The sequence below is a fragment of the Canis lupus genome, chromosome 14 (genome assembly GCF_003254725.2).
Source record: "Canis lupus dingo isolate Sandy chromosome 14, ASM325472v2, whole genome shotgun sequence".
Lineage (NCBI taxonomy): Eukaryota > Metazoa > Chordata > Mammalia > Carnivora > Canidae > Canis > Canis lupus.
Genome location: NC_064256.1, coordinates 36,016,922 through 36,043,118, shown reverse-complemented (window position 1 = coordinate 36,043,118; position 26,197 = coordinate 36,016,922). Strand labels below are relative to the sequence as shown.

General features: G+C 39.0%; 1 protein-coding gene across 1 annotated transcript in view; it reads left to right on the top strand.

Annotated features, from left to right (window-relative positions):
• The window catches only part of RAPGEF5 (Rap guanine nucleotide exchange factor 5), a 229,809-nt gene that overhangs the window by 34,193 nt on the left and 169,419 nt on the right, over positions 1–26,197 (top strand). Inside the window, exons 2-5 of the mRNA XM_025464341.3 lie at positions 6,386–6,436; positions 8,716–8,822; positions 14,014–14,135; positions 15,542–15,710. Of these exons, the coding sequence (XP_025320126.2) occupies positions 6,386–6,436; positions 8,716–8,822; positions 14,014–14,135; positions 15,542–15,710 (449 nt within the window). The remainder of the gene's footprint in view (positions 1–6,385; positions 6,437–8,715; positions 8,823–14,013; positions 14,136–15,541; positions 15,711–26,197) is intronic.

The window sequence follows — 26,197 nt, the reverse complement described above, 5'->3', positions numbered from 1 at the left end:
TGCAACATTTAGTACCATAGTATTTGCCTAATGGTGAATTTGTTTTCCTCCTCTTCTTGAATTTAGTAATTGGGATTCTGTAAGGTAGAGCTGTCCCCATTCCCTCCAGCCCACTTGGCCCAACATTGTTTATTCAATTGTTTCTATCAATATGGGCTCCTGGATATTTTTCCTGTGGGTCATAATGCAATTCTTTCATTATTTTGCGGCTCACCTTGTCTCGCTGGGAGCATCTTCATGTTGGTTACTGTGGAAAGGGTTCATCTTAGAGTCCAGGTATGACTGGGTAGGTTGATGTTAATATAAACAGAGAATTCAGGGACAAATGAAGATAAGTAAGCTTGCTAATTTAACTGTTCTAAAATCTTCAGCGACTGGATTCCTAAATATTCAAAGCTTTTCTGTGATTGTGTTAATTAGAAAAGCCCACTGTGTTAGGCAGAACTATTCTCTTGCTTGTAAATGCAGCAAAAAGAAAGGTTTTCCTAAGAACTGAATACAAATCAAGTTGATAACATGTTGGGGTTTGTTTTTATTGTACCTATTGTGTATATTTTCCCAGAAGCTGCTGGTTCTTGCTGATTTATTTTCCTAGGCAGGCAAGATTTTGAAATATTTATAAGTATCCCTAGAACCCACTTTAATTTTCTACTTTGACTTTTAAGTGGGGCAAACATGTTTATACTAGAAGAGAGTCCTTTACTAATGGGAAGTAAAAATTAATTTGAACGCCGTGGGTGCCATTAAAAGGGTATGTTCTTTGCACACATGAAGGTACCTTGGCTTAGGGCTATGTCTGGGATGGGGTAGATATAAAACATCACACAAACAGGTACAAGGTGGGATGTCCAGAAACACTAGCCCTTTGTTTTGCACAAGCCAGACTTAAAAGCTCAGCCACAGATCCCAGCGCTGTCAAAGGACTTATAATTCTGTGTTCTGAACTCAGCTGGGCCTGCGAAGGAGGCAATGTTTGAAGAGCGCTCCAAGTCTCCTAGCTGAAGTGGATGATGAGAGGTTCAAATTGCCAGTTCCAACCACCGATTTGTACAGTGGTTACACATTCGAACCACCTGGGGAGCTTGGCAGAAACCACCCAGGCCTCACTCCCAGAGCTTCTAATTCTGTGGTCTGGAGGTGGGACGTGAGCTCCTGCTTGGTTTTTCTCTTCAGTTTCTCAGATGGCTCTAATTTACACCCAGGGCTGAGAATCACTGGATCTAGTGCTATTTGTGACTTCTTAATGCAGCGAGGAGCACTCATTTGTCATGTGACTCTTAAATCATCACAGTCTGTTGTTATAAGTGACACTTGTGAAGTGGTAACTACAGATGGGCTTGGGCTGCAAATGGGTAGATTTCTTAACCTCTTCAAGTCTAGTTCTGTCTTCTGCCAAATAGAATTAACAAATAGTACCTACCTCAAAGTTTTCCACAGATTAAATGGTATGTTGCATATAAAATACTTAGCACAATCTCTAGCACGGGGTAGAAACCCAATTATTAATTAATAGCATGCAGTCTATTACAGCAGAGTGGTGGCTTTGCAACCGGTCACTATTGTTTCAGTCCTGGCTCTATAACTTTCCAGTTCAGGGACTTTAAATTGCTTGCTTGCTTGCTTCTCTCTCTCTCTCTCTCTCTCTCTCTTTCTTTCTCTCTTTCAAGAGGGAGTGAGAAGGGGGAAAGGAGGGCAGAGGAAGAGAGAGAATGAATCTTAAGTAGGCCCCACGATGCGGGGCTTCATCTCACCACAGTGAAATCAAAACCCGAGCGGAAATCAGGAGTCAGATGCTTAACTGACTACACCACCCAGGGGCCCCATTTAAGGAGATTTCTTAATTTCGCTGTCCCTCAGGCCTGTTGTCTGTAAAAATGTGACTAGATGGATGCAGTTACTGTTATGGGAAAGTGCTAAAGACAAAGGAGGTTCTCAGTAAGCATTTCTGCCATTTCCGTTTCATTCCATTTTCTTAACACCTCACTGGACAGTAGAAAAATACAATTTTGAGAACATTATTGACGTTGTTGTGGCAAGACTATGCGGACAAGGTGCTACCGCAAATGGCCTTTGTGGTTGTGACCTACCAGTGGGAGCACATCCCTTGGAGCCCCAAGAATGTGGTGGTTGGCTTGAACCATGACTGGAGCTTGTGGGAGGGTGACGGCACCCACCCCATGCTTCCCTTACAGCAGTTGGCTCCAGCTTGTATGCTGCCTAATGCGTGATGCTGCGTTCTCAAGCCCACATCCTGGCTGGGGTGTGGTCCCTTTTACCTTGACCAAGCTCTGATTGGGTTGGAAGCATTTCTTGGGGCTTAAAAAGGACCCATAATCTTAGAACTCTACTGGAAAGCCTGCCTTGTTATAGACCTTGTTGTTTGAGTCAGTGGTAATCTCTTCCCATAGACGCTTTCCAGGAACTTCAGAAACTTTCTGGTTTCCTAGGATTGTAAGAAAAGGCAGGCACTTATTCCATTTAGATGTCTTCATCTTCTACTTGATGGCCCAGAATAAGGAAAGGGTAATGGCTGCAGGTGACAGAAAGTTATATCAGGAACTGAATTCTCAAGGTATCAATAAATTTGGTAGTTCTGTTGGTTCCTCTTTGAAATGGAGCAGGTGTGCCAGGATCAAAATGATTTGGTCTTTTTCCTTTCATTCTCTCTTCCCTTGGCTACTTGTATACTTTAATTCAATTTGAGTATTAAGGCATGTCCTTTAAGGGCCGATTTAAAAAAAAAAAAGTGCTGTAAGTCTATCATATAGTATAGTGGGATCTTTTTACTAATTCTGGAGTGAATTCTGTGCTTGGTTCAGACCAGCATCTTGGATCATTATAGCTTAACTTTAGTGGACATTGAACGTTAAAAAAATGAAGGTAATACATGATTGCTAACCAATTACCCTTTCTTTCGAGTTATGCTGTAATTTTTTTTGGAAGTTCATTTGTGGATATTAAAGGGTTGCAATTTTCTAATACATGTTTAAAATATGAAAAATATTTGCCTGGAATCACTTGGGAATTATTTTCCATGGTTCACTAAAATGGAAAGGAAAAGAAATAAATTTAAATTAAAATCTAATTTCATTTGTATTGTTACTAATCTTCTCTCTATATATGTGTGTGTGTGTGTGTGTCTTTCATGAAAGTATCATCGCATCTAGCTGAAGAAATTCTAGGAAATTGGAAATAAAGGGGAAAAAATCATTTCACCTGGGCATTATGTTATGAGGTATTATGGCAAGAGCCATTTAAAAGAGGGTACTCTGTATCACTGGAACTAGCCATCCAAAATTATAGAGTAAATTGATAAGAAATCAGGATTAAAAAAGAATTCGTGGGTTTAAAGTGTTCCTTAGATCCTATGTGATCTGGTAAATGGATTTCCAGATTAGGAATGGTATCACACTCTTGAGTATGGTTCTGGAAGCTCCCACAGTACTTGTCAAACTCAGTAGGTGCTTTGTAAATGAGAAATGAATGGAAGTTAGTTGCCACAAGAGGGATTAGATGAAGCCCTCGAATGCTCAGAGGAGAAGAAAAACCAAGGGATTCAAAGATGGGATGAAAACAGCTGATAACATTTTAGGAAAAAATATGGAAACAGAGAGGGGTGCATTTTTAAGGCTGTTCTTGTGATAGATACTCTTTCAGGTAAATGCTGGGGAGCAACCCATGGGGTGATTTAGAGCAGTGATTCTTGGATTCTTGTAAGTTGGTCCACTGTATTCCTCTAATAAAAACATAATTTCTCAGCACCTCTTACAAATGAGGTCATGGATAGACTATTCTAAGTTCTTTTTGACACTTGGTGTTTTGCATCAATACCGACAAACTAACAAAAAGCGGTCTCTAAAGCACATAGTTAGGGTAGTGATTTCAAGTTTAATACATCATAACTTACCAGAGTTCTGCAGGGAGCCCTGGGGCTTCCTAGAGCCCAGCTGAGTTTGAGAGCTGCCATGCTAGAGCCTTGATGGAACAGAGCCCTCCTGGGACCAGTTAAGAGAGCGCTTCGCAGGAGTTTCTGACAACAAATGTAGGTATTGTGTTCTGGAAAAGGCCAGTCTTGTTGTGTTGCTCTCATTGATTCCCTGTGAGCTAGTAGCTTATCTGTCATTGTTATCTAGTCAGCCTAGAAGACTCTCATGGCTTTATTTACTCACTTTACCAATCTTTTGAAACCAGCCATCCATGGGGAAGTTTCTGTGAAGTAGAATTGTGTGAGTGTAATACTAGTGTGGAGACAGCCAGATTTAGGTTGGCAGCTGAAAGAAAGGAAATGGTTTGCTTTCTTTTGTGAATGTGCCCTTACCTAGTTCTTGAGAACTTGTTTCTACCTAAAAGCTTTCCTCCTCCTCCTCCTCCTCCTCCTCCTCCTCCTCCTCCTCCTCCTCCTCCTCCTCTTCTTCTTCTTCTTTTTCTTCTTCTTCTTCAACTAAATCATGTGAAGTAGTTGCTTTTCTGAGCTAATTCAGGCAGTTAGATGAGTAACAAACACTATCAGTTCTGGCCTGCCATATTGACTCTGAAAATTCTATTTAGGGGAAGAAAAATCACTTATGATGATTCATCCTCAAATGATAAAGCTAGTACATATGCAAATTTTAAATTGTTTGGTATTTCAATAAGTGAATATATTACATAGGCTCAGACGACAGAAGGCCTGAGGAGGGCTGATTGGGAATGTGTATAGTCGACACCAGAAGGGGTGGGTGGATGTTTTATTTTAATACAGGGGAATTAAAAATGGCCTGTCTACCTTTATAAATTTCATTTTCTTTGAAGCCTTTGCAAATCTTAAGCAGAGTAAACCAGTTGGCATTTTTGGATAGAGTGTGTATGTTTATTTCAGTTTAATTAAGATAAGTAATAGGGGAGCCATGTGGAGTGGGGAAGATGCAGAATGGGAATTGTGTCTTAGATTAAGGTTTGGTAGAGGGTTCAGATGCTGGAAAGCCATGACTGGCAGGGTGTTTTGTAACTTAGCCAATGAATTTGAGAAGTGGAGGCAGCAGACTAAAAATCATGGGAATCTCAAAAGACAGCAAGCCTTGGGATAGAGGTGTAAAGAGATTTTAAACATGGGTTGGGAGCTCAGTAAATGTTAGTTTCTCTGTTCTTTTCTGCATACCACAATGGGAAATGATAATAGTTTTCTATTGTACTTAAGCATATGTGGGTGATGATGCTGCCTACTGGATCTTTAAGTACGAAAAATTAGCTCCTACCATTCAAATCATTCAGCAAATACTTACTAAATTGATAGAGATGTAAATATCTATAAATAAATGAGTAGAAAAATAAACATTTCTGTACTAGGTTGTGAACTAGATGCTGTGAAAGCAAAACAGTATAAACTGCCAGCACTCCCTCAAGGATCTTCTGGATTAATTGGGGCAAATGCACACATAGAACAACAGCCAACAATGCAGAACATTCAGGAGCTGCCCCATGAATAATACAGAAACACAGAGCTGCTAAGGGGGACAAACCCCAGTGGACTGGGACAGGTGGGAGGAGCTTCACCCAGGAGGTGACTATGCTAAACCTGTACTTGGAAGTTTGATGGGATTCAGGGAAGCATCAGGGAAGATGGAGGACTCTACAACATAGAAAGTGGTATGAGCAGAGGTGGGTGTGAGTGATGGGCTCTTCTGCTGAGTAGGTCTTGTCCTGTAAGAAGATGCGAGGAGGACACTGGAAACCTGTTGAAGGCAGACATGGTGGCTCAGATTGACTCACATAAGCAGCAGGAGACCCACTGTAGGTCAAGGAGGCATTTGTTCAGTTGAGATTTGCAATATAACCTGCAGGGGCATGACCAGAGATCAAGGAATGGAGGTAGACCATGGTGGCTCAGATTGATTCACATCAGTAGTAGGAGACCCACTGTAAGTCAGAGGGACATTGGTTCAGTTGAGGTCTGCAGGATGACCTACAGGGATGTGACCAGAGGGCAGGGAAATCCACCCAGAAGCTGAAGCAGCCATGCAGATGAATACTGATGTGAGTCTTAGTTGGTAAAAGAGAAAATGAAAAGGAAAGGAGAAACATTCAAAATCATGTGGAGAGTAAAATCCCAAGTATGAAAAGATCCTAGTCTTTTCATGGCACTCCTTAAAGTTGTACCATTTAGGTTGAGAGCTGTTCAAATGGAATCACTTGTCTTACTGGAATGAATGTTGACCAGATGCTTGCACTGAACGAGAATAAGGACATTAATTCTTTATGGCCCATGACTTGAGATGTAAGATGTAAGCATGTAAGATGTAAGCAGTTGACTTGGACAACTGCTAGACCTGCCACAGGGCAGATTGTTCCTGCCGGTACAAAGATTTGTGTGGTTCTAATGTTTCCCCTCTTCTTTCTTTCAAAATAGACTCTATCAAGAAGAATTTCCAATCCATACCTTGAACACACTCCTTCCCAGGTACGATTCTTTTCTCTTACTGCATTTTCTGAAACAATGATTTATGAATCCTGGTGTAGAATTCTCTAGTTACAGTTCTTTCCTTTGCTCTTGGGCACCCTGTCTCCTTCACTTGGGGATGACACAGCTGAAGTTTCTTGAAATGCTCTGATAACTGTGTCATGGTACAAGATGTTCACCATATAGGAAAAAAATAATTTCCCATTTTCCAAGACCTTATATTAATGTATTATCAATATGGCAGAGTTATTATATATTTTTTCAATTTGCTGTGTTAATAAAAATGCTGAATCTTTAAAAATATTTATTTATTTATTCAAGAGAGACTCAGAGACAGAGACATAGGCAGAAGGAGAAGCAGGCTTCCCACAGGAAGCATGATGCGGGGCTTGATACCAGGACCCGGATCACATTGAGCCAAAGGCAGATGCTCAACCACTGATGCCCCTAGAAATACTATATTTTTAAAATTGTGAATATTTTACACGAAAAACTTGGTGTAAGAGGGAATTGTTTATATTTGTAGTTATCAGTAAAATATTTCTATGTTCATTGAAAAAAGATGGAGAAGTCTTCATTGTGTTTAAAAATCATTTCACAAAGAGTTGTGGGGTTTTTTGTTTTTTGTTTTTTTCCTTTTTTCCTTTTTTTTTTTTTTTTTTTTTTTTTAAGGAGACTGTGAGCATTGCGAAGTCTGCAAGTTTTTGGCTTTGTTCACTATTGTATCCCCAGCATCTAGAATGGGGTCTGAGAGCTGCTTATTAAGTGACTTTTGAAAGACCAAGTGAATGAATATTGGTACCTTGTTAGGACCCATCAAGGAACAGCTGACTTGTACCTCTTTTAGGGTATTCCTTTTTTTTCTTCCAAATTTTTATTTAAGTTCTAGTTAGTTAATATACAATGTAATATTTGTTCCAGGGGTAGAATTTAATGATTCATCACTTAAATGTAACACCCAGTGCTCATCATGACAAGTGACTCCTTGATACCCATCACCCATTTAGCCCATCCCTCACTCTAGTACTTTCTGTCATCTGACTTGTTGTATTTCTGTGGGTCTTTTTGTTTTGTTTTTGTATACAGTTGCAACATGTTAAGAATAAATCATTCCCTGCCCTTCCCACTTTTTTATTAGGTTGTGTTTAGGAGGTGATAATATGAATATTAGGGAAGTGTAAGGATAGGGTTGAAATGTTCCCTGTCAAGTCATAGTCAATATATTATTAATTGGTTTGCTTCAAGAGAAGATATAAAATATTTTATAGGTGCAAAATAGTGTAAGTGCAGAAAGAGTTCACCAAGAAACAAGTAAACAGACGCAAGCATGCATTCCCAATATATATTAATTTTCATGAGCATGAAGACAGTTTATTTTTATTTAGTTTCTTTGTGAAACAGCATTTTATTGTGGAGGAAGCTGCCAATTATAGAGAAAAGAGGCGGTTATAAAGTAGGATATGGACCTCTCTAGATCTACAGAATACCCTCCTTCATCCTCTAAGAATCAGAGATGCGTATGGGTGAATTAGAAGATTTTTTTTTTAATTTTTTTTTTATTTATTTATGATAGTCACAGAGAGAGAGAGAGAGAGGCAGAGACACAGGCAGAGGGAGAAGCAGGCTCCATGCACTGGGAGCCTGATGTGGGATTCGATCCCGGGTCTCCAGGATCACGCCCTGGGCCAAAGGCAGGCGCCAAACCGCTGCGCCACCCAGGGATCCCGAATTAGAAGATTTAAAAGGAAGTTAAATAAAAATTTTATGTGCTAGGTGGAATCATGAAGATGAAACCAGGATAGCTTGGAATTAACTCTGAGCTCTGCAACTGACTGAAGCTCAAACTTGAAGCAGGCATCAGCAGCCTATCACATGGTGTCACAGTGCAAGATGGTCATTAAATAGGAAAAAGTTTCCCATCTTCCAAGATTTATCAGTGCATCAATATGGCAGAGTAATGTGTAGTAAAATATTCTTCAATTTTTTGTATTGATAGAAACACTATTTAAAAAAACAGATACTTTATTCTGGAAACTTTGTATAAAAGATTGTAGTTAAAACAGTTTATTTGGAGAATAGTTATTGTAGCATAATAACACAAGTGGACCAATAGCAAAAATAATATAGATAGCAACATGTTGATCTATAGAAACATAGGCTAAAATTTTTTTAAACTTAGGACATGGTCATGATTTTTTTATATATAGTGTGCTATTGGCAGCTCACAAATTGTCATATTATTCTAAATTTATGGAGAATGTTTGTCTTTTTCCATTTAGATTTATGGGGAGAATTCTTCTTGTGCAGGAAGAGCATTGAGGAATATTATTATCGTTCAGGCAGCTGACCTGATAAAGGACAGAGTGAACCTCAAGGGATTTTACAGGTAACACAATTTTCTAACACCTTGTCAAAAATTGTCCTTTAAGCAAAAACTCCTAAAATGTACTGAAATCATAACCTTGATCACAAAGAGATGGACTACATCAGTACTGGGAGGATTTGTTTGAAGTGTCTATTTGGGGTATTGGTGGTGACTTTTCTCTTAGCCTCAGTGGAATGTTTGTTGACAGTAGACTCCTGGTTCTGAAGTTAGGGTATGGAATCTCCAGTTGCGGGTGGGTGGGTTCCTGAGAGAGTCTCTGCTCTGCTTCCTCTTAAATGTGATGTTTTATAATATTTGTACTGGGTATGTGCAGCATTGGGACTTCAATAAACATAGATCCCTTCTTCAGGGACCTTATCAAGGCTCTTTGAGGACTCCTGGGAGATCTATGGGAGAGGGAATTCTGCTCTTTCGGTGAGGTTGAGCCCCTCCTTGGGTCCTTCGAGGTGACAAATGGTTGGAATTTCTCCACCTTTGCCTTGTGAATAAGGGCAGAAGTATGAGAGTAAATGGATGGGCTAATGATCAGTTTTAAAGTACAATTGGACTAAGAGTGGTCACTTAGAAAGTTTAGAACACGTGTTTTCTTTCTTTTTTCTTTTTTAAGATTTTATTTATTTATTCATGAGAGACACAGAGAGAGAGGCAGAGACATAGGCAGAGAGAGAGGCAGATTCCCCACTGGAAGCCTGATGCAGGACTCGGTCCCAGGACCCCGGGATCACACCCTGAGCCAACGGCAGTCACTTAACCACTGAGCCATCCATGCATCCCAGAACACATGTTTTCATTTCATGGAGTCATTTAAAGAAAAAACACAAGGAAATTACCAGCTTTTTATTTTGTCAAGTAAAGGTGTTAATATATCAAACAATATCAAAACAAAATTGTAAAAATAAAACAAAAAGAGAAAAATAGCATTTTATTATCATTATTTTTTCTTACAGAAATGAGATTGTGATATACCATAAAGAATAGGAAGAGTACTCAGAATAAATGACACCAAAAAAGTAGGAAAGGGGTGCCTCAGTGTCACAATTAAGCGTCTGACTCTTGCTTTCCGCTCAGGCTGTGATTGCAGGGTCATGAGATCAAGCCCTGCATCAGGCTCTACCCTCAGCATGGAGTCTGCTCGAGACTCCCTTTCCCTCTGCTCCTCCCCCTCCCAATAAATAAATAAATCTTTAAAAAACATAGTAGGAAAGATCCTCAGAATAAAGGACATTTCATTAAGTTAACTAAATTTAGCTTTATCTCAAACTCATTGTAATATTCCTGTTTTTTTCCATTTATCATAGTTGGGGAAAATTTCATTGTGACCTGGATTAGGGGAATAGTTATTCTCACCCTATTTGAGTAAGAAGACCTCCTTTCTATTGAGATATGACTTAAAATGCAGAATTATTCAGGGTATAGCTTGCTGAATTTTTAATTATTATATACACCTATGTAACTCTTATCCATACCCTAGATAGTGCCTTCATGTTCTTTTCTGGTATCCCATGCTACCAACTGCTTTCTAATTGGACACTTGGCACAATCTGTTTTCTGAGGCACCATTGAGCAAAGGTGGGAGGGAAGGTTGGGAGAACTACAATTACTATTTTAAAATCCCATATTTAACTAACCACATTAGTGTGTGTGTGTGTGTGTGTGTGTGTGTATTTTTTTTTTGAAAAATATGATCTAGGTTAAGCATGATCTATCCTGTAGACAAAGCATGTTTTTTATATATGGACTCATGAACGTCTTGAAAAAAGCATACCACACCCTGCTCTCCCTTCCCCCACAAGCAATTTATAGCCCATTGTCTGAGAACCTTCGGTTTAGAGAATAGGCCAAGTAGACATGACAGGTGGGAAGAGTGGTTGCAGTCATGGGGGGACCACTTCACATAGAGCCTTTAAAAAAAATTTTTTTAATAGATGATGGTATCAACTTTAAACCTATCTATTTTTTTTTTTATTTTTTAAAAATAAAAACACATTGGATAAGTCTTTGGGTCTAGTTGTGAGTGGTCTCCTACGATTCTTTTTTAGCTACTACATACAGCTGTGTATAAGATCTGTCATTGTTCTCAGTTTCTTAATGTGGTCTCCACGGATATAGATTGAAAAAAGCAATGGGAGATGTACATTAATGAGGTTCATGGAAAAGAACCATCCATCCAAGTTAGAACATATTTAGGGTTCAGTGGGAGTAGAATGGGGAGAGAGCGTGTGCTGTGCTATTTCAGATTCCCAGTGGTTGGGCCAAAGCTTCCTATTTTCATAATCTAAGGATTGATTAGTGCCTTGGGCCTAAAGATAAAGTGCTAATATGATTGCCTAGGATGAGTCATTTTCATTTGTCTGGTAATAAATTGAGGGGAAGTGTTCCCCATGTACTACGTGAGAATTACTTTCAGAACTTTGAGGTGTTTTCTATTCCTTTTGCACTATAGGAAAAATCAGACTGGTTTCTGAGCCTTCAAATAAGTCTCCGAATACCATCACCCCATTTACATTTGAGATGAGAGTTCTGTCTGCACTTCTATGAATTAATTGCTAAAAATGCAACTAGAGACAGAAGTAGATGACGAGAAATCGAATTTTCAGTTCCAGAAATTGGAGGGGAGATAAGATAATGTTCAGTGTTTTGTTGTGGCAGTCACATTGACCTTGTAGCTAATCACATCCATATCACAATGTTCCTGCCTAGTATGGCAACTCTAGTTAGACCTACATACTTGGACGGCTTCCGGATCCAGTACAAGAGTTTAAATACACTGGGAGTAAGAACTGCTTTTGGGGGGAGGGGGATGCTCAGCTCTCTCCCTTCTATCCCTTTTCTCCCTTGGTGCTCTCCCCTAAGTTCTATAGGTTTGTTGGTTTCTGCTCAGGTTGTGATTGTTGCTGAATTGTTGCTGCCCTGGTCAGCAAGTCAGGGGAGTAGGAGTTCAGTGCAGGGGCACCTCCTCTCATGCTTTGGGTGATATTAATGATATTCCTAGTGGGGTTTCCCTGGTGCAGATGGATTATTGAAGGAGATGAGAAACATAACTTGATAATGTTGGGGGTGGAGGAGAGGAGCATCATGAGCAATGGAAGCAGTAGCTTGCTGGATGGGGTGGGGGTGAAGGGGCTCTTATTAACTATTATTGTCATGACAGTAACCCTGGTAATGTAGTTTAGGGTGTAGACTCAGCCCTGCTTCCCCAAGATCAAGGGAGCCCTTCCCAGTGAGAAGGTATTGCTGAGGGATTTGGGCTTTGTGGTCACCAACATCACCTGGGCCCCATTCAGCCACACTCCATCAGAATCCACACATTAACCAAATCTCCTAGGTGCTCCTAAACACAATTTTCAGAAGCCCTAATCTAAGAAACTTCTTCCCCATGACTTATGAGCAAGCAAACATACTCATCCATCTTAGCCACCTTTTGCAACTTGGCAGTTTGGTTTGCTTAGTAAATGTTTGGTTGCATCCTCTTCCAGGTGGTGTCAGACACTGAGAGCAGGTTGAGGACTGGATTGTTCTGAGAATAAGGATTATGATGATACAGTGTTTTAATCCATGGGATAAAAGTACTTTACAAGCCCAAAGATGCTGGCTAATTGACAGAGGTGTTGAGGAATTAATTAACACTTTGAGCCTTTAACATGAAAGGTGTCTTATAGAATTAGAAGTTAATATTGACTGTTTTGTCTAATTGCCTAGTTTATTGCGATCTGTTTTTTCCTTTTTTCAAAAAACATCCATTTATTTGACAGTTAATCTTTTTAGTGTCTTAATGCTAACCTGCAACTGAATGTGTCTGGTATTGCCCTGATTGCCTTAGACTATCTTTCAAACAAACAAACAAAAAGGTGATGCTTTTTCAAAGCCTGGAATATTTGCTCAAATATCTCAGCAGAGGGACACCTGGCTGGATCAGTCAGTAGCGCATGCAACTCTTGATCTTGGTGTCATGAGTTCAAGCCCCACATTGGGTGTAAAAAAACAAAACAAAAAACCCCCCAGAACCACAACACAAATACCTTGGCAGAATAGTTTATTTTTCCTTTTACCCCTGAAGATGTAGCACCTCATGGCATTTCTTCACATTGTTGGTTATTGTGTGATTTCTAGGTACTGATGACTATGACTAATCACAAAAAATAAGCAATGTTTTTCTGTTTTAGGAATAAAATTTTGACATGTTTTGGTCCTAAAATACCAAATATAGAATAAAGATAACCATTTACATGATACATCTTTAAAAAAACAGTTTGGTGACATTTTCATAAGGGAGAATGATTTTCAGTGAAATTTCTGCAAATGAAAACTATATTTCAGTAAGTTGTCTTCTTTTGGCTTTTCATTTGAGGCTGATAAAGATGAAAAAGTAGGCATGAAAAAAACTACTTATAATGCCCAGATAGGGGCATGCTTCAAATATAGTTGTGTATTTTAAGACAGATTACAGGGGATATTTTTGTGTAAGTGGTTAGCGGAATCTATCACACACATCTGGGTTTATGGGTTTATGAGTTTATGATCTAGACTGCTTAGCTAGATTGCTTAGATGATATTAAAGAGATTAATGGTCATATTTATTATTCTTTGAGACAAATTTTAGGATTTAATATGTTTGGAGAGTAGCAAACAAAACTCTTAACTACTCATTGTGGTCCTAACTTTGTATAATCTTCTGGAATTTGTTCTCAAAAAGACTAGATAAAAGTCTGTAAAGGGCTGAACAAATGTTTATCACCATCACCTTGAGGTACTTCTCTCACCGAGGCAGAAGTATTTTCTTTATATAAGGGATTGCTTAATTTATTCCTTCCTTTGTTCAAACACATGTTTTGAGAACTTCCTATGTGCCTGGAATGATCTGATTGTTGGGGTTTAATAGTGAGTTATATACATGGTTCCCTGATATCCTGAAAATTATTCTGAAGTGAGGAAAGCAGATATGATTCACTCAGATGTACAATTACTAAATGTAGGTGTTTTGAAGCAAAAGTATGAGAGAATATGATTCTAAGTTTTCCTAAGGAGGTGATACTGAGCTGAAATCATCAGAAAAATGAATAACAGGTGCCTCAATAATAATTGAGTCCCTTGTTTTAAAAAAGCACATGAAAGGGATGATATTAAGTATCAATTCTTTGACAAATAAGTGGCGTACAAATGTCTTACTATGAATGGCTTTCCTTTTGTTCAGGAGGAGCTGTGTTGGGTCAGAGCTGGTAGACTGGCTTCTAGAACACTGTCCTTTTGTCCAGTGCAGATCTATGGCCATAGGGGTCTGGCAACTCCTCCTGGATATGGGAATTATGTTATCAGGTTAGTATTACATGTTTTGAAAACACAGAAGCATTTATTCAGCTACCAAAATGAAATTGACTTTCTAGAGGATGTTACAATCTGGATGGAAATTGTTTTTGCAGGTAAATATTTGCATTCTCTCACATTTTATAAATAAAAGTGACCAGTCATCTTTTGATTGTTATTTCTCACTAGGTACTTGGTGACTCATAAACTACTGTGTCTAAGAGTCTTTCCCTTACCTCTCCTCTATTCAAAAGGGTGCTCACAACTTTTTTTTAAATCAGTGATATCTTTAGGTGCTCTAAATGTGTGATTTATCTAGCTGCACTTAGAATAATTGTCAGAAACTGATTTTATGAGTGGAATGTTATATCATTTTAATTGACTAATCATGAACAATTAGAGATATGACCTATGGAAATTAGCTGTTTAAGCAGAACACAAAATAGATGTTAACTAGCAACTAAAATAGATGGCAGATATCTCTTTTCTTAGTTGAGCCCAGGGAATTGAAGAATTAGAAGTCAAGCAATCTGGATTCTTTATTTACCTTTATCATGCAGGTGCTTGGTCACTAGGAAGCCCCTTTTATTACCCATAGGTAATAAATATTGAGGGTCAGAGAGCTTAGTAAGTTTCAGAGTCATACCTGAAGTCCCAGTATAGTACATATAGACATGTGGGTATAATTTTAATAAGCTGGTAATACCCAGCACACTTATTTAGAAAAACAATAACTATCTTTGAATGTTATCAGCTTGCTTGTGAGGTTCATATTTCTGGTTAGCAAAAAAATTTGTGTCAGTGTTTTTTTGGATAAGTCCCTAATTCTTGATTTCTTTTAAAACAACCTGGGTAGCATTGATATTTTGTGCCAGATCATTCTTAGTTGCAGGGGCCTGTCTTGTACATTATAAGATGTTTAGCAGTATCACTTTCTCTACCCAGCAGATGCCAGTAGCCCCCCTAGTAGTGAAAATCAAGAATGTCTCCAGACATCACCAAATGTCCCTTGGGTGGCACAGTTGTCCCCAGTTGAAAACCATGGGTTTAAAACTTGGCATAGTTTTATATTTGTGTATCACTAAAGTAATTATGTATTAGTTTGCTTTGAGACACACAAAAGTTGTTCTCCCCACTTTTTGAATTGCTATTGATTTCATCTGTCTGTGAAGCAGAAAAATCATAAAACGTGTGTGACTATGCTGGCTAAAGCCTCAAGTAATAAAAATAGGCTGGTCAGTAAGTCCCTTTTAATTCAATGGGATTGTGAACATGAATGGACTTAGAATATATAATTATAGTCCTACTCCTGGGTCCTCCCTGATAATTAGTAGGGCTTTCAATTTATTATTTGGTTTATGACTCTCTAAATAATATACTTTAAAAAATGAATCCTCCCCTTTTTTGTCTCCCAACAGTGGACCAAAACTTATACTTTCAAGATACCTATGTTTTCTACCAGTTTTCTTCTGATGAATGTAGCTACTTGTACTGTGAATTTGAAAGAGAAGAAGAATGGCAGAATGGTGTCAAACTTTTACTGCAACTCGTGCCTCTCATTCCTGCTAGAGCTGGCATCTGTGAACTGTAAGTAGATGCTCTTTTGCTCTGTTTTAAAATTAATCTCGCTTAAAGAATATTTACTGTTTCTAGGGACTGTGCTCTGCTTTTTACTGGCACCATCTCCTCTAAGAGATAGCTGACCCATTCCCCTTTCCCAGATGCAAGTTTATAAAGTTAAAAGAAATGGCCAGAAATTAAATCCAGCTAAAAAAATGGCTGAACTGATATTATTCAAATTGCAGAAGTTCATGCCTCGCCAGCTGCACCATGCTGCATCTAATTTAATCATCACTATATGAGTAGCGATCTAAATTAGGAATAAAGATGATTTGGCTTAGATTGAAATAAAATAATAACTGACATATTATCCACTTTCCAAATCGTGACTTTCCTAAGAAAGAGCTCAACAGACCTCTCTGAAAATTAGCGAGAAGCAACATTTGGCAAATTAAAACACGTGAATCACTATCACGTGAAGATAGTGAATCACTATATGATTAAAATGAATTAAAATTCATTAAAGAAGGCTTGGGAGCAGGGCTTGAGTCCTGATATGGTGCAGTTGACATGTCTTTGTCTCTCCACAGCATTCATGATGTGCTTATTTTGGAATAATGAATTTCAGGTGAAGATTTTCCATCAATAATTTTATATACTCAGTTTTCAGAATATATTCCCATCCTGTTGACTCTCTCAGGTCTGTGAGATGAGCAGGGCAAGTGGTATCATTTTTATCTAATGGGTAGGAAAGTAGGTTCCAGAAGAAACACCTACAATCATTGCAATGTTGAGTTACTCTTGTTAAAAAAAGAAAAAAGAAAAGAAGACTGGACAGTTAATCCAGGCTTTTAGGAAAGATGTTAAGTATTAGAATAATAATGAGACATGGTGCTAATAGGTTGATTGTAGAAACACATTTTATGTCAGAAACTCTGATTACTGCTTTATATTATTTCATCTTCAAGTGAATTGTAGAAGACGGTTATTCCTACTGTCATTATTTTGTAAGTGAGGAAAATGCACAGAGGTCAGGTGACCTATCCAAGGTCAAATGAGTGGTGGGTGGAATGTTAGGGTTTGAATCCATGTCCATGTGACTCTAACACCAATGCTTTTTAAACTTGCCTAGAATGTGTTCCCAAGAGTTCTGGGGGTCATTCCAGCTGCCCTTTGTAAGACACTATAAACAGAAACTATAAAAATGTAGACTGACTCTGAAATGGTTATGACTTTACCTCCATCACTGCTCATAGAGGACCTTGGAATGGTAAAGCAAAATTCAAATGTAATTCTTCACTCAATCGTATAAGTACAGAAAATGTTCGTTTGTATAATATGCTTTTAATAGAGGTCAGAATTGCCTGAGAAAAGTCAAAGAGCATTTTAATAAACTTTAACAAGCTTTCCAAGAAGGAGCGTGTGCTTCGGAAGCTAGAGATGACTGTGACACTGTGGGACTGGCATTCTCTAGCAGCTCTTCCTAACCATTTCCTTTGCTACACGCAAGATCGAAGTGTGTACAGTCTCACGGATGTACACAGGTTAACAGGGGCTAAAGGACAGCTGAAATTAACTTGCAGGCAGTCCTCATGATTTCGCTCCAGGGTTTTCTCCTTGACTTAGAAAACAGATTGGAATGCCACTGTGTGAGATGATCTTGTTATAGGGAAACTCTGAGTCCACTGTGGGTTCTAAAAATTATTTTCAAAATTTGTTTCCTAACATTAATTCCAGATTACTTGCAGTTATTAATCACACTGATCACTGAACACAAATGTCATGCCTCTGGAGTTGATAATCATTGCAGTATGCCTTGTTTATCATCAAATTTTATTGGTGGTAGTGGTGGTGTGAATATGTACATTGGGAGTGGTAATTCCTCTGAGGTAATTGTCTTTGGGGAGTTATGGATCCATCTGTCCCATATTACAAGTACTACCTATAAAAAGATCAAATTAATAAGCTACTGCAAGTCTCTAATGGCAGAAGATATATATATATATATATATACACACACACACACACACACATACATACACACACACAAAAAAAATACATAATTTTTTTTTCTATGCTATAGTTACAAGCAAACTTCTAAGCTAGGGTAAAATTTTTGGTTAAATTTTGGAAAGCCAAGGTTTAGGTTATCCAGACTTAGAAGAGATGACGGTTAGAAAAAAGATGCCCAGAGACACTGTTATCTTCCAGTTGTGATGGCACAGCCTCCTGTGGCTCAATGCATGTAATCCCATTATAACATCTTTCATCTGGTGATCCCCATTCATTCTAGCCCCCATCTCACACCTGTTTATTCCTTCCTGCCTGTGTGGTGCTCTGCTCCTTCCTCTGCCTTTTTCCTTGTCTAGTCAAATTCTACCCACCCCTCAAGGGGGAGCCCAAGTCCTACCTTGACCACAAAACTTCCACAATGTCTCCAGTTCCTGTCTGTCTGATTTTTAGTAAGTAATGACTCTTGCTGTTTGCATCTCCAAATTTTTTCATTCTTCTATGCCATTCTTAGTCCTGTGTTATCCATTCTGCTCTCTCAGTCCATTTTTATCCATTCTAACTGAAATGGCCTCTAAAGTCCTCTTGATTCACTAACTTGCACTGGCTATTCACAAGCTGAAAATCCTGTGGTCCTTTTACTAGCCTTTTTGATATTTGAAGGCTTTTAAGGTCTGTGTATGTGGTTCTACATTGGGTCCCTCTAATTGACCATCTTCTAAATCTCTGCAAAATTATGTGAGGAAACCACTTATAGTCTCTATATAAACACATTGTGAACAAATGTATTTTTTTAAGTGGATTTTTTTTTGTCCATTTAGAAAAGAATGTTTAAAGCAGGATGGCAAATGGAGCTTTTACAGGTTTCTGGCTAATGTGAGGGGAAAAAAATTCCTTTTCTCTACAAAATAACTTTTACATCCAAAATGAGTAGATAATTTGAAAGAAGTGAGTGAATCAGTTCTCAAGGGTACTATCTCTGGGAGAAAAAATAACAGTCATGGTATTTTATTCAAACTGAAAGCCAAATCAATTCGTTCACAATGGACTTTTTTCTAATTTTTTAAAAAATTCTGTATGGTGGGGAGTAGTTAGAAATGCTGAAGTAACAGTAGGGAATGGCAGCCTAAGAGTTCTTTCAGGACTAGTGAAAAATTTGAAGATTTACACTATGAGGAAGCTTGGCTGTTTCTGTTCAACCACCTTTACAGGGGTTGCCAGCTAACTAGGGGTAGGAGCAGTAGTGCTCTGAGTGGACTGCAGTCTGTGAACCTCAAATACATGAAACTATATTCTCCAATTACAGGGCAGTTAGAATTTAAGCTGTTATTAAGAGTTCTAGAGGATTGCTAAGATTTAACTCACGTGACACTCAGACATGTAAAGAAAAATGTAACATCTTCATTTTTTCCTCTGGGTAATCTATTATTGTCCTTGTGACCCTCCATCTTTCTAGATAGCCAGAAAGAAGGGAAAGAAACCCATAACTTGAGTCTAATCCAGTTAAATTATTCTAATAAGGTAATTTAAAAGGCTGTTTAGCATATTTTGGTAAAAAGGTTCAGTCTTTGCCCACTCCTTGTTCCTCAGCAAGACAACCTCTGGTGTGTGGTGAGTAACAGGGGTCTCTTAAGCCTGGTAGAGAAGGCTCTCCTATCAGGGTGGACCCTTTCCTATCTCCACTGATTTTTGCCTATTGGCTGGGCCGCCACTTCTCTGATATCTCTGAAGTATAACTGTGGTGTTTTGTTGGCATCTGCTGTGGAACCTGGGGCTGGTACAAGTTGAGTTTGTCCATCTTGGCAGGATGAGTGCCTGTTGGTCCTGCCTGGCTGATGGGCCTTCCTATGTACCTACTGGCATTGCTGATGCTCTTGAGGGGTCTGGCTGTGGCTTCCACAGATAGCCCATTCAGTCAGCTACATGACCTCTGTTGAAACAGCTCCCTCTCATAGCATCCTAGCCTGATTTACCTGGATTCTAACTAAGAAACAAAACAAAAACATTCATTGTTGTTACCGTCATATAACAGTGTGCTTAATCGAATGGTATCTTAACTTTCAGATTCCTAACTAACCAACACTAGAGAAAGCTCAGTCCAGTGGGTTAAGATGAATTTATTAGGGTGCCTGGGTGGCTCATTTGGTTGAATGTCTGACTCTTGGTTTTGACTCAGGTCATGAGACTGAGCCTGCACTGGGCTGTGTGCTGGATTTGGAGCTCACTTAAGATTCTCTCTCCCTGCCCCTCCCCTTTGTCCCTCACCTCCCCCCCCCTCTTAAAAAAAGGTTGAATTTATTAGCATTCATTATTCCATGTTCTAGACAGAAGCAAAAGGGTACTTGAGGTAGATGGAACAGTGTGCAGAGCATGAAGTTGAGAATAGAGGTGGCATGTTAAGGCAGTGCAAGGCAGCTTGATGTGGCTGGAGCAGTGAGTCACAGAGAGAGGCACTCAGACTTTGAGAAGGGTGGGGAGCAAGTCTCAGATTGAATGCAGGGGTGTGTAAACCCATAGGGAAGACAGGTATTATCTTTATATTGAATAAAAAGAATGATATAACTGTGTATCTTTGATGCCAAAATAAATAAAATATAGTTTGTTACTTGAATTCACAGCAACATTTTGGTCATGTGTTTGCTTAATCAACATGTACAGAGTTCATGTGTCTGTGAACCATTTCTATATAAAAGGGGTCTCATTACTTACAAAATGGGAAAGGACTGGCTTAGTCACTTGGCCTGAGCTGCCCTGGCAGTGACAACAATGATAAAATCAATAGTAGCAGTAATGATTCACACTTCTTACAACAGATGTTTAAAGTTATAGATGAAGCTGCTGAGGCAAGGTGGGTTACATAACTTGCCAAAGGGGCAGGCCTCTACAGAGGTGACAGTTATGTAAATTGAAGGCAGAAGGTGAATTTGGAAGTGACCTTTGTGTCAATGGTTGTCAGCCATGATCCTTTCAAAAAGAAGGAGGCATAATCTGAGATCTACTGAATCAAGCCAGGGATGAAAAGATGAGACAATCCTATCAGCACTTTATATCAAGTTCCAAAGGTGAGGCTAATGTACACGAAAGTTGAAATCTACAGTTCTATAAAGTTAGCCATACAGAAAGAGCTTGGTTAAGTGATAGGAAATGTGAATGCTAATTAAATCAAAGTTGTAAAATACTATGTAAAGAAGTCCAATTACTACCATTATGATGAAGATTTTATCATGCATGGTACTTGCTGCCACTTGGCTGACACTCCTAAAATTCCATACATTTAACTTCATAAACATTTCTATTTGGAAGGGAGTCTGGAGTCCTTAGGTAATTGAATTTGCTCCTCTTAGTTTTTAGGTAAGGAAAAGGAGCAAGGAGAAGAAGGTCTGGGAGAAGGCAAACACTGGTCACCAGTACTCTTCCTCAATAGGCATTAACTGAGCATCTGGTTTGTATGAGATACGAGTTTGTGCTTTGCCCTGTGGGGATACGACCATACTTACATATGGTCATATGTAAGGCCTTTAATGAGGCCAGCATTATTAGGACAAAGTTCAGAAAGAGAAGATGAATGTGAAAACCAGAATATTTCTGAACAAATATTAGTAAATGGGATTCAGAAATATATAAAAGTGATAATACATCACATAAAACAGGAGTTTATCCCAGGAATAAAAGGATGGTTCAAAGCTTAAAATCAATCAGTGTAATTCACCAGATTTAATCTAATAGGAAAAACTGCTTGATAAACTCCATAGAAAAAGAGAAAGCATTTGAAAAAATTCAGCATCCATTCATGATAAAAATTCTTAGAAAACTAGGAATATAAGGAAACTTCTCCAACCTGATAAAACCTATGGCTTGCATCATACTTAATAGTGAAAGACTAGGGACACCTGGGAAGCTCAGTTGCTTAAGCGTCTGTCTTCAGCTCAGGTCATGAAGCTCAGGGTCCTGGGATCGAGCCCTGCATTGGGCTCTCTGCTCAGTGGGGAGCCTGCTTCTCCCTCTGCCTGCCACTCTGCCTATTTGTGTGCACTTGTGCTCTCTCTGTCAAATAAATAAAATCTTTTTTTTAAGAATATTTAAATATCTTTTTAAAAAAAAGTAGTGAAAGATTTAATCCTTTCCCACTAAGGGAACAAGGCTAATACATCTCCTTTTAATCACTTCTCTTCAACACTAGTCAGTGCAATAGGCAAGATAAAGAAATAAAAGTTATACAGACTAGAAGAAAAAATAAAGCCACCTCTCTTTGTGAATCACCTAATTATAGAAATAGAAAATCCCAAGTGATCTACAAAAAACCTACTAGAAATAACAAGCAGGTTATACACTAATGCCACTACCACCTAATGCCCTGTCACCCCTGCTCTTTTATTCTCCTTATCCTGCCTAATTTTTCCTGTCTACCTGACATGTGTAAGTGAGAAATCCATTGGCATCCTTAATTTCTGAACTGGCACTGGATTAACACCTTCTAAATGAGAGATCAATGTCAAGTTTGCCGTTCCTATGTCCCAAACCTACCTGTTGTATTCCTGACCTTTCCTAATTAGATTCTCATTTTATGCTCTTTGGGAAAAAGGGAATAAATACTGGATGAGTAAACATTTTTGAGGATTTCTCAAAAAAAATTTCATAATGGAACTTGACATAGATTTTGTATTACGATCATAGGTGAAGAAAATTTCCATTTGCTACTTTAAATTGTATGAAAAATGCTGTGAAATCAGCTGGTCTTAATCTTTGTTATTACTCATCACCCCCTCTCCCAAGGAAACACTAAGCCCTCCAAAATTTCCATTGTTTACAGAAAAGGCTTGTTCTAGGTGTGGGAACAGATGGCTTATTTTTATCAGAGTACATAATTATTTAAGAGTAGTGCAGGAATTTTAACAAAAACTGAACTTTTAGATTTGGTTGTGCTTGCATTTGGAATGTATCTGCTTAATTAAATATTAACTATTAATCCTCATCTTCAATATAAAATGCAAAAAAGAGATCCATAGTAACTAATTTTATTCAATTTTTAAAAAAATATTTTATTTATTTATTCATGAAAGACACAGAGAGAGAAAGGCAGAGACGTAGGCAGAGGGAGAAGCAGGCTCCAGGCAGGAAGCCTGATGTGGGACTCAATCCTGAGACCGTGGATCACGCCCTGAGCCAGGGGCAGGTGTTCAACCACTGAGCCACCCAGGCATCCCAATTTTATTCAATTTTAGATGAATGTGTAACTATATATCCTGGACCCTCAGTGAAACCTGTCACATTCACATTTTACTAGGGTTTGGTAAATTGCTCTGTAGGCACAGCTAGTAGCCTGATCCTATAGAAAATTAACTTCTCTTTAGGTCGAATAGGCATTTGTATTCATGATATCAAAGATCTCAAGAAAAATCAAATTCTCATTTTTCTACCATCCCGATTTTCTTTTTTGTCATAAGAATTTGCTTTGTTAAGCAAAATCGGTGTGTCCAAAATAAGATGTTAGACTGAAGGGACAGTGCTTGAGTGTACTATTTTTTTTTTTTTTTTTAACTCTCCTGGGGTCAGTGGGTATTAGATGTGGTGGAGATTGAGTCTGTGCTGCTGGAGGAGCATTCTCTTTGGCAGTGTCTAGGACTTGATATCCATGATATCTAAAGAATAAAAATTTCAGATCTCACCCAGGAAATAGTTCTGAAGGAGAAAGTCCATGAAGTTTCCTTGCCTGACAGCCAACAAGTACAGAACAAACTCTGGGTTGTCCCAGAAGAATGTGAACAGTGGCATCATCAGCTTACTTAACATCATTCCTTCTCCACTTGATGGAGAAAGAGCCCCTCTTTCTGCCCCAGACCCATTCTTCTTGCTGGGCTGTGGGTCTTACCCCTCCTTGGAGACTTTCCTTTCCTGCTCTCTCAGTATCTGTTGGCTCTCTCTTCTCCTTCAGCAAACAAATGATTCCTTCAATCATAATAACAAGAAACCAACCAACATTTGATTTTATATTTTCTTCTATTTATTTCTCCATCCATCTTACTTGTTTTAGAGCCAAAGTTCATAGCTCTCAGCACAAAATCCAAACCCTGTAGCAGTATCAAATGAGGGCCTGACTGGCCTGGCCTTGGCTTTATCTCCTGCCATTTCCTACTTCCTTGTCCTGCTGATCCTGCTGCAATTCCAGGGCCACTCCTTATCCATCAGATTCTCACCCTGGATATCACTTCTCCCAAGAAGTGGCCTCTGACAATCACAGATAAAGCTAAGTGACTCTCACTTGTGTTGGCAGAGTATCTTAAAGATGGATTTTGCTAAATCCACTAAATGTTTTGTTTTATTTTCATATATGCGTGTGTGTGCTACGTATCTTCTATTTGTTGTGACATCATGTTTGAAAGGTTCCTGTATAGGTTGTCTTGGTTCTGGTTTTTTCCATGCCCTAAAATTTCATCAGCCTCTAGCAGAGGTAGTCTCAGGTCCATCCTAAATATTGTATTTCCCTCTATCCCCTCCAAACCAAACACATAGCACAGGACAGCTCAACATCAGCCCAGCTTTGTGGGTGTGGGTGATGGTAGAGAAGTAGTGAACAGGCCTGCCTGACATGCCCCTGGAACAGACTCTTCCCTGTTAGAATTCTGATTTGCGGAGGTTGGCATGATCTCCACCTTCCTTGAGTCCCAATCTAGAATATCTCTGTTTAATGTAAAGGTTGATGTGTAGTGTGTGTGCAGGAAGCACTGAGACTCAAATGCAACCCCTGAGATGGCAATAATAGCATTTTACATGGAAGCTGACTGAGGCCACGTCTCTTGTTGTTAGGTTTCTTTGTAATGTGTAGCTAGTATAGTGTTGGCACAGGTATGTCTAGAAGGTCATGGATAATCCCTCAGCTCTTTGGCATGTGCCAGTTGTGCAAAGTGTCCACACCTTGAACTACTTGACTCCAAATCTTTGCATTCCGACAAACATAAGATAGACATTTAACACATTTTCCTAAAGGAACAATGTTATACATAGTGGTAGCTCTTGGCAGCCCACATATCCTACTCAGTATTGAGATATAGATGGAGAGACAGAACTCGTACATTTTTTTTTTTTTTTATGATAGTCGCACAGAGAGAGAGAGAGAGAGAGAGAGAGAGAGGCAGAGACACAGGCAGAGGGAGAAGCAGGCTCCATGCACCGGGAGCCGGATGTGGGATTTGATCCCGTGTCTCCAGGATCGCGCCCTGGGCCAAAGGCAGGCGCTTAACCACTGCGCCACCCAGGGATCCCCAGAACTCATACATTTTTGAAGTATCAATATCCAAATGTAAAGTGGTATTATTCGGATAATATTTCTATAATAAAATGCCTCTAGTTTTCTACCCTGAAATACCATGAAACTTCTTACAGTTAAAAAAGAAATAGGGTTTTCCAACTCGAAGATGGTGTTGGTTGCTCTGGAATCCTAAGGTACAAATATTTTGGACAAAATCTGGTTGAGGAGTCTGAGTTCTGTCTTTTCTATAGAAGATGTGTGGCAGGCTTTATTTTTAAGAACTTCATTGGAATAATCTCAAACCCAGTAAATTAATTCTCATGAAGGAATTCTCACTAAGAATTCGAGGAAACCCTGCAGGGATACCAGTTAAATCCAAGTTGTTAGGAATTACCAACTATACCTAACTGGTATAAAATAAATTCCATTGCCCGGATAATGGCCCCTGGGTGCTGTTTCCTAAGGCTCGTTATTGGAACTCAACAGTATATGACTATTTAACCATCAGAGCTGAGAGATGTTCTTGGATGGGGACTCACTGTTCTTTTGCTGCAGGATAAATTGTGCAAATCATTGTCAAACAATTGGCTTTCACAGTCACTACGTCAATACTAATTATTTCTTAGAAGAAGATGAGGAGGTGGGAGTGATCCTTGTATTGCTATTACTTTATTTAAGATACTTTCAGAGTTACCACATCTTTGGTATTTGATCTAAGAAAGTCGTTGTTGGATTTGAATGATGAGGAGGTCTCTGAAAGCCAACTGCTGCAGGGTGCTGGGAGAATGATGGAGTAGCTCAGGGAAAGCATTCTTGAGTAAAAGCAGTGTCCTTCCGTTGAATTGCCTACAGATAACAAGCTAATATCTTATGCAGTGGTGGTCCTGGGATCGTGATTCATAGACCATTCCTTGAAGTTCAGGTACTCAGTTAATTTATTCAACAGTTATTTATTGAATGCCTCTTATGTGCTAGGTTGTATTCTAAGTGTGGGGGATGTAATCGTGAACAAAACTGAAATCTCCATTCCTGTGGAGCCTACAGTCTAGCGGGGGAGGACAGACAATTTCCTAAATAAACAGACTTATGTTGAAGATAGAAAACTTCATGAAGATAAAGTAGGAAGTGAGGGATATAGATAAGGGTCAGGAAAGAAGTTGACAGAGATCTCAAGGATGTGAGGCAGAAGCGAGGTGGATATCTGTGGGAAGTGTGCTAGGTCAAGGGGGTAGCCAGTACAGAGGTCTAAGGTAGAAGC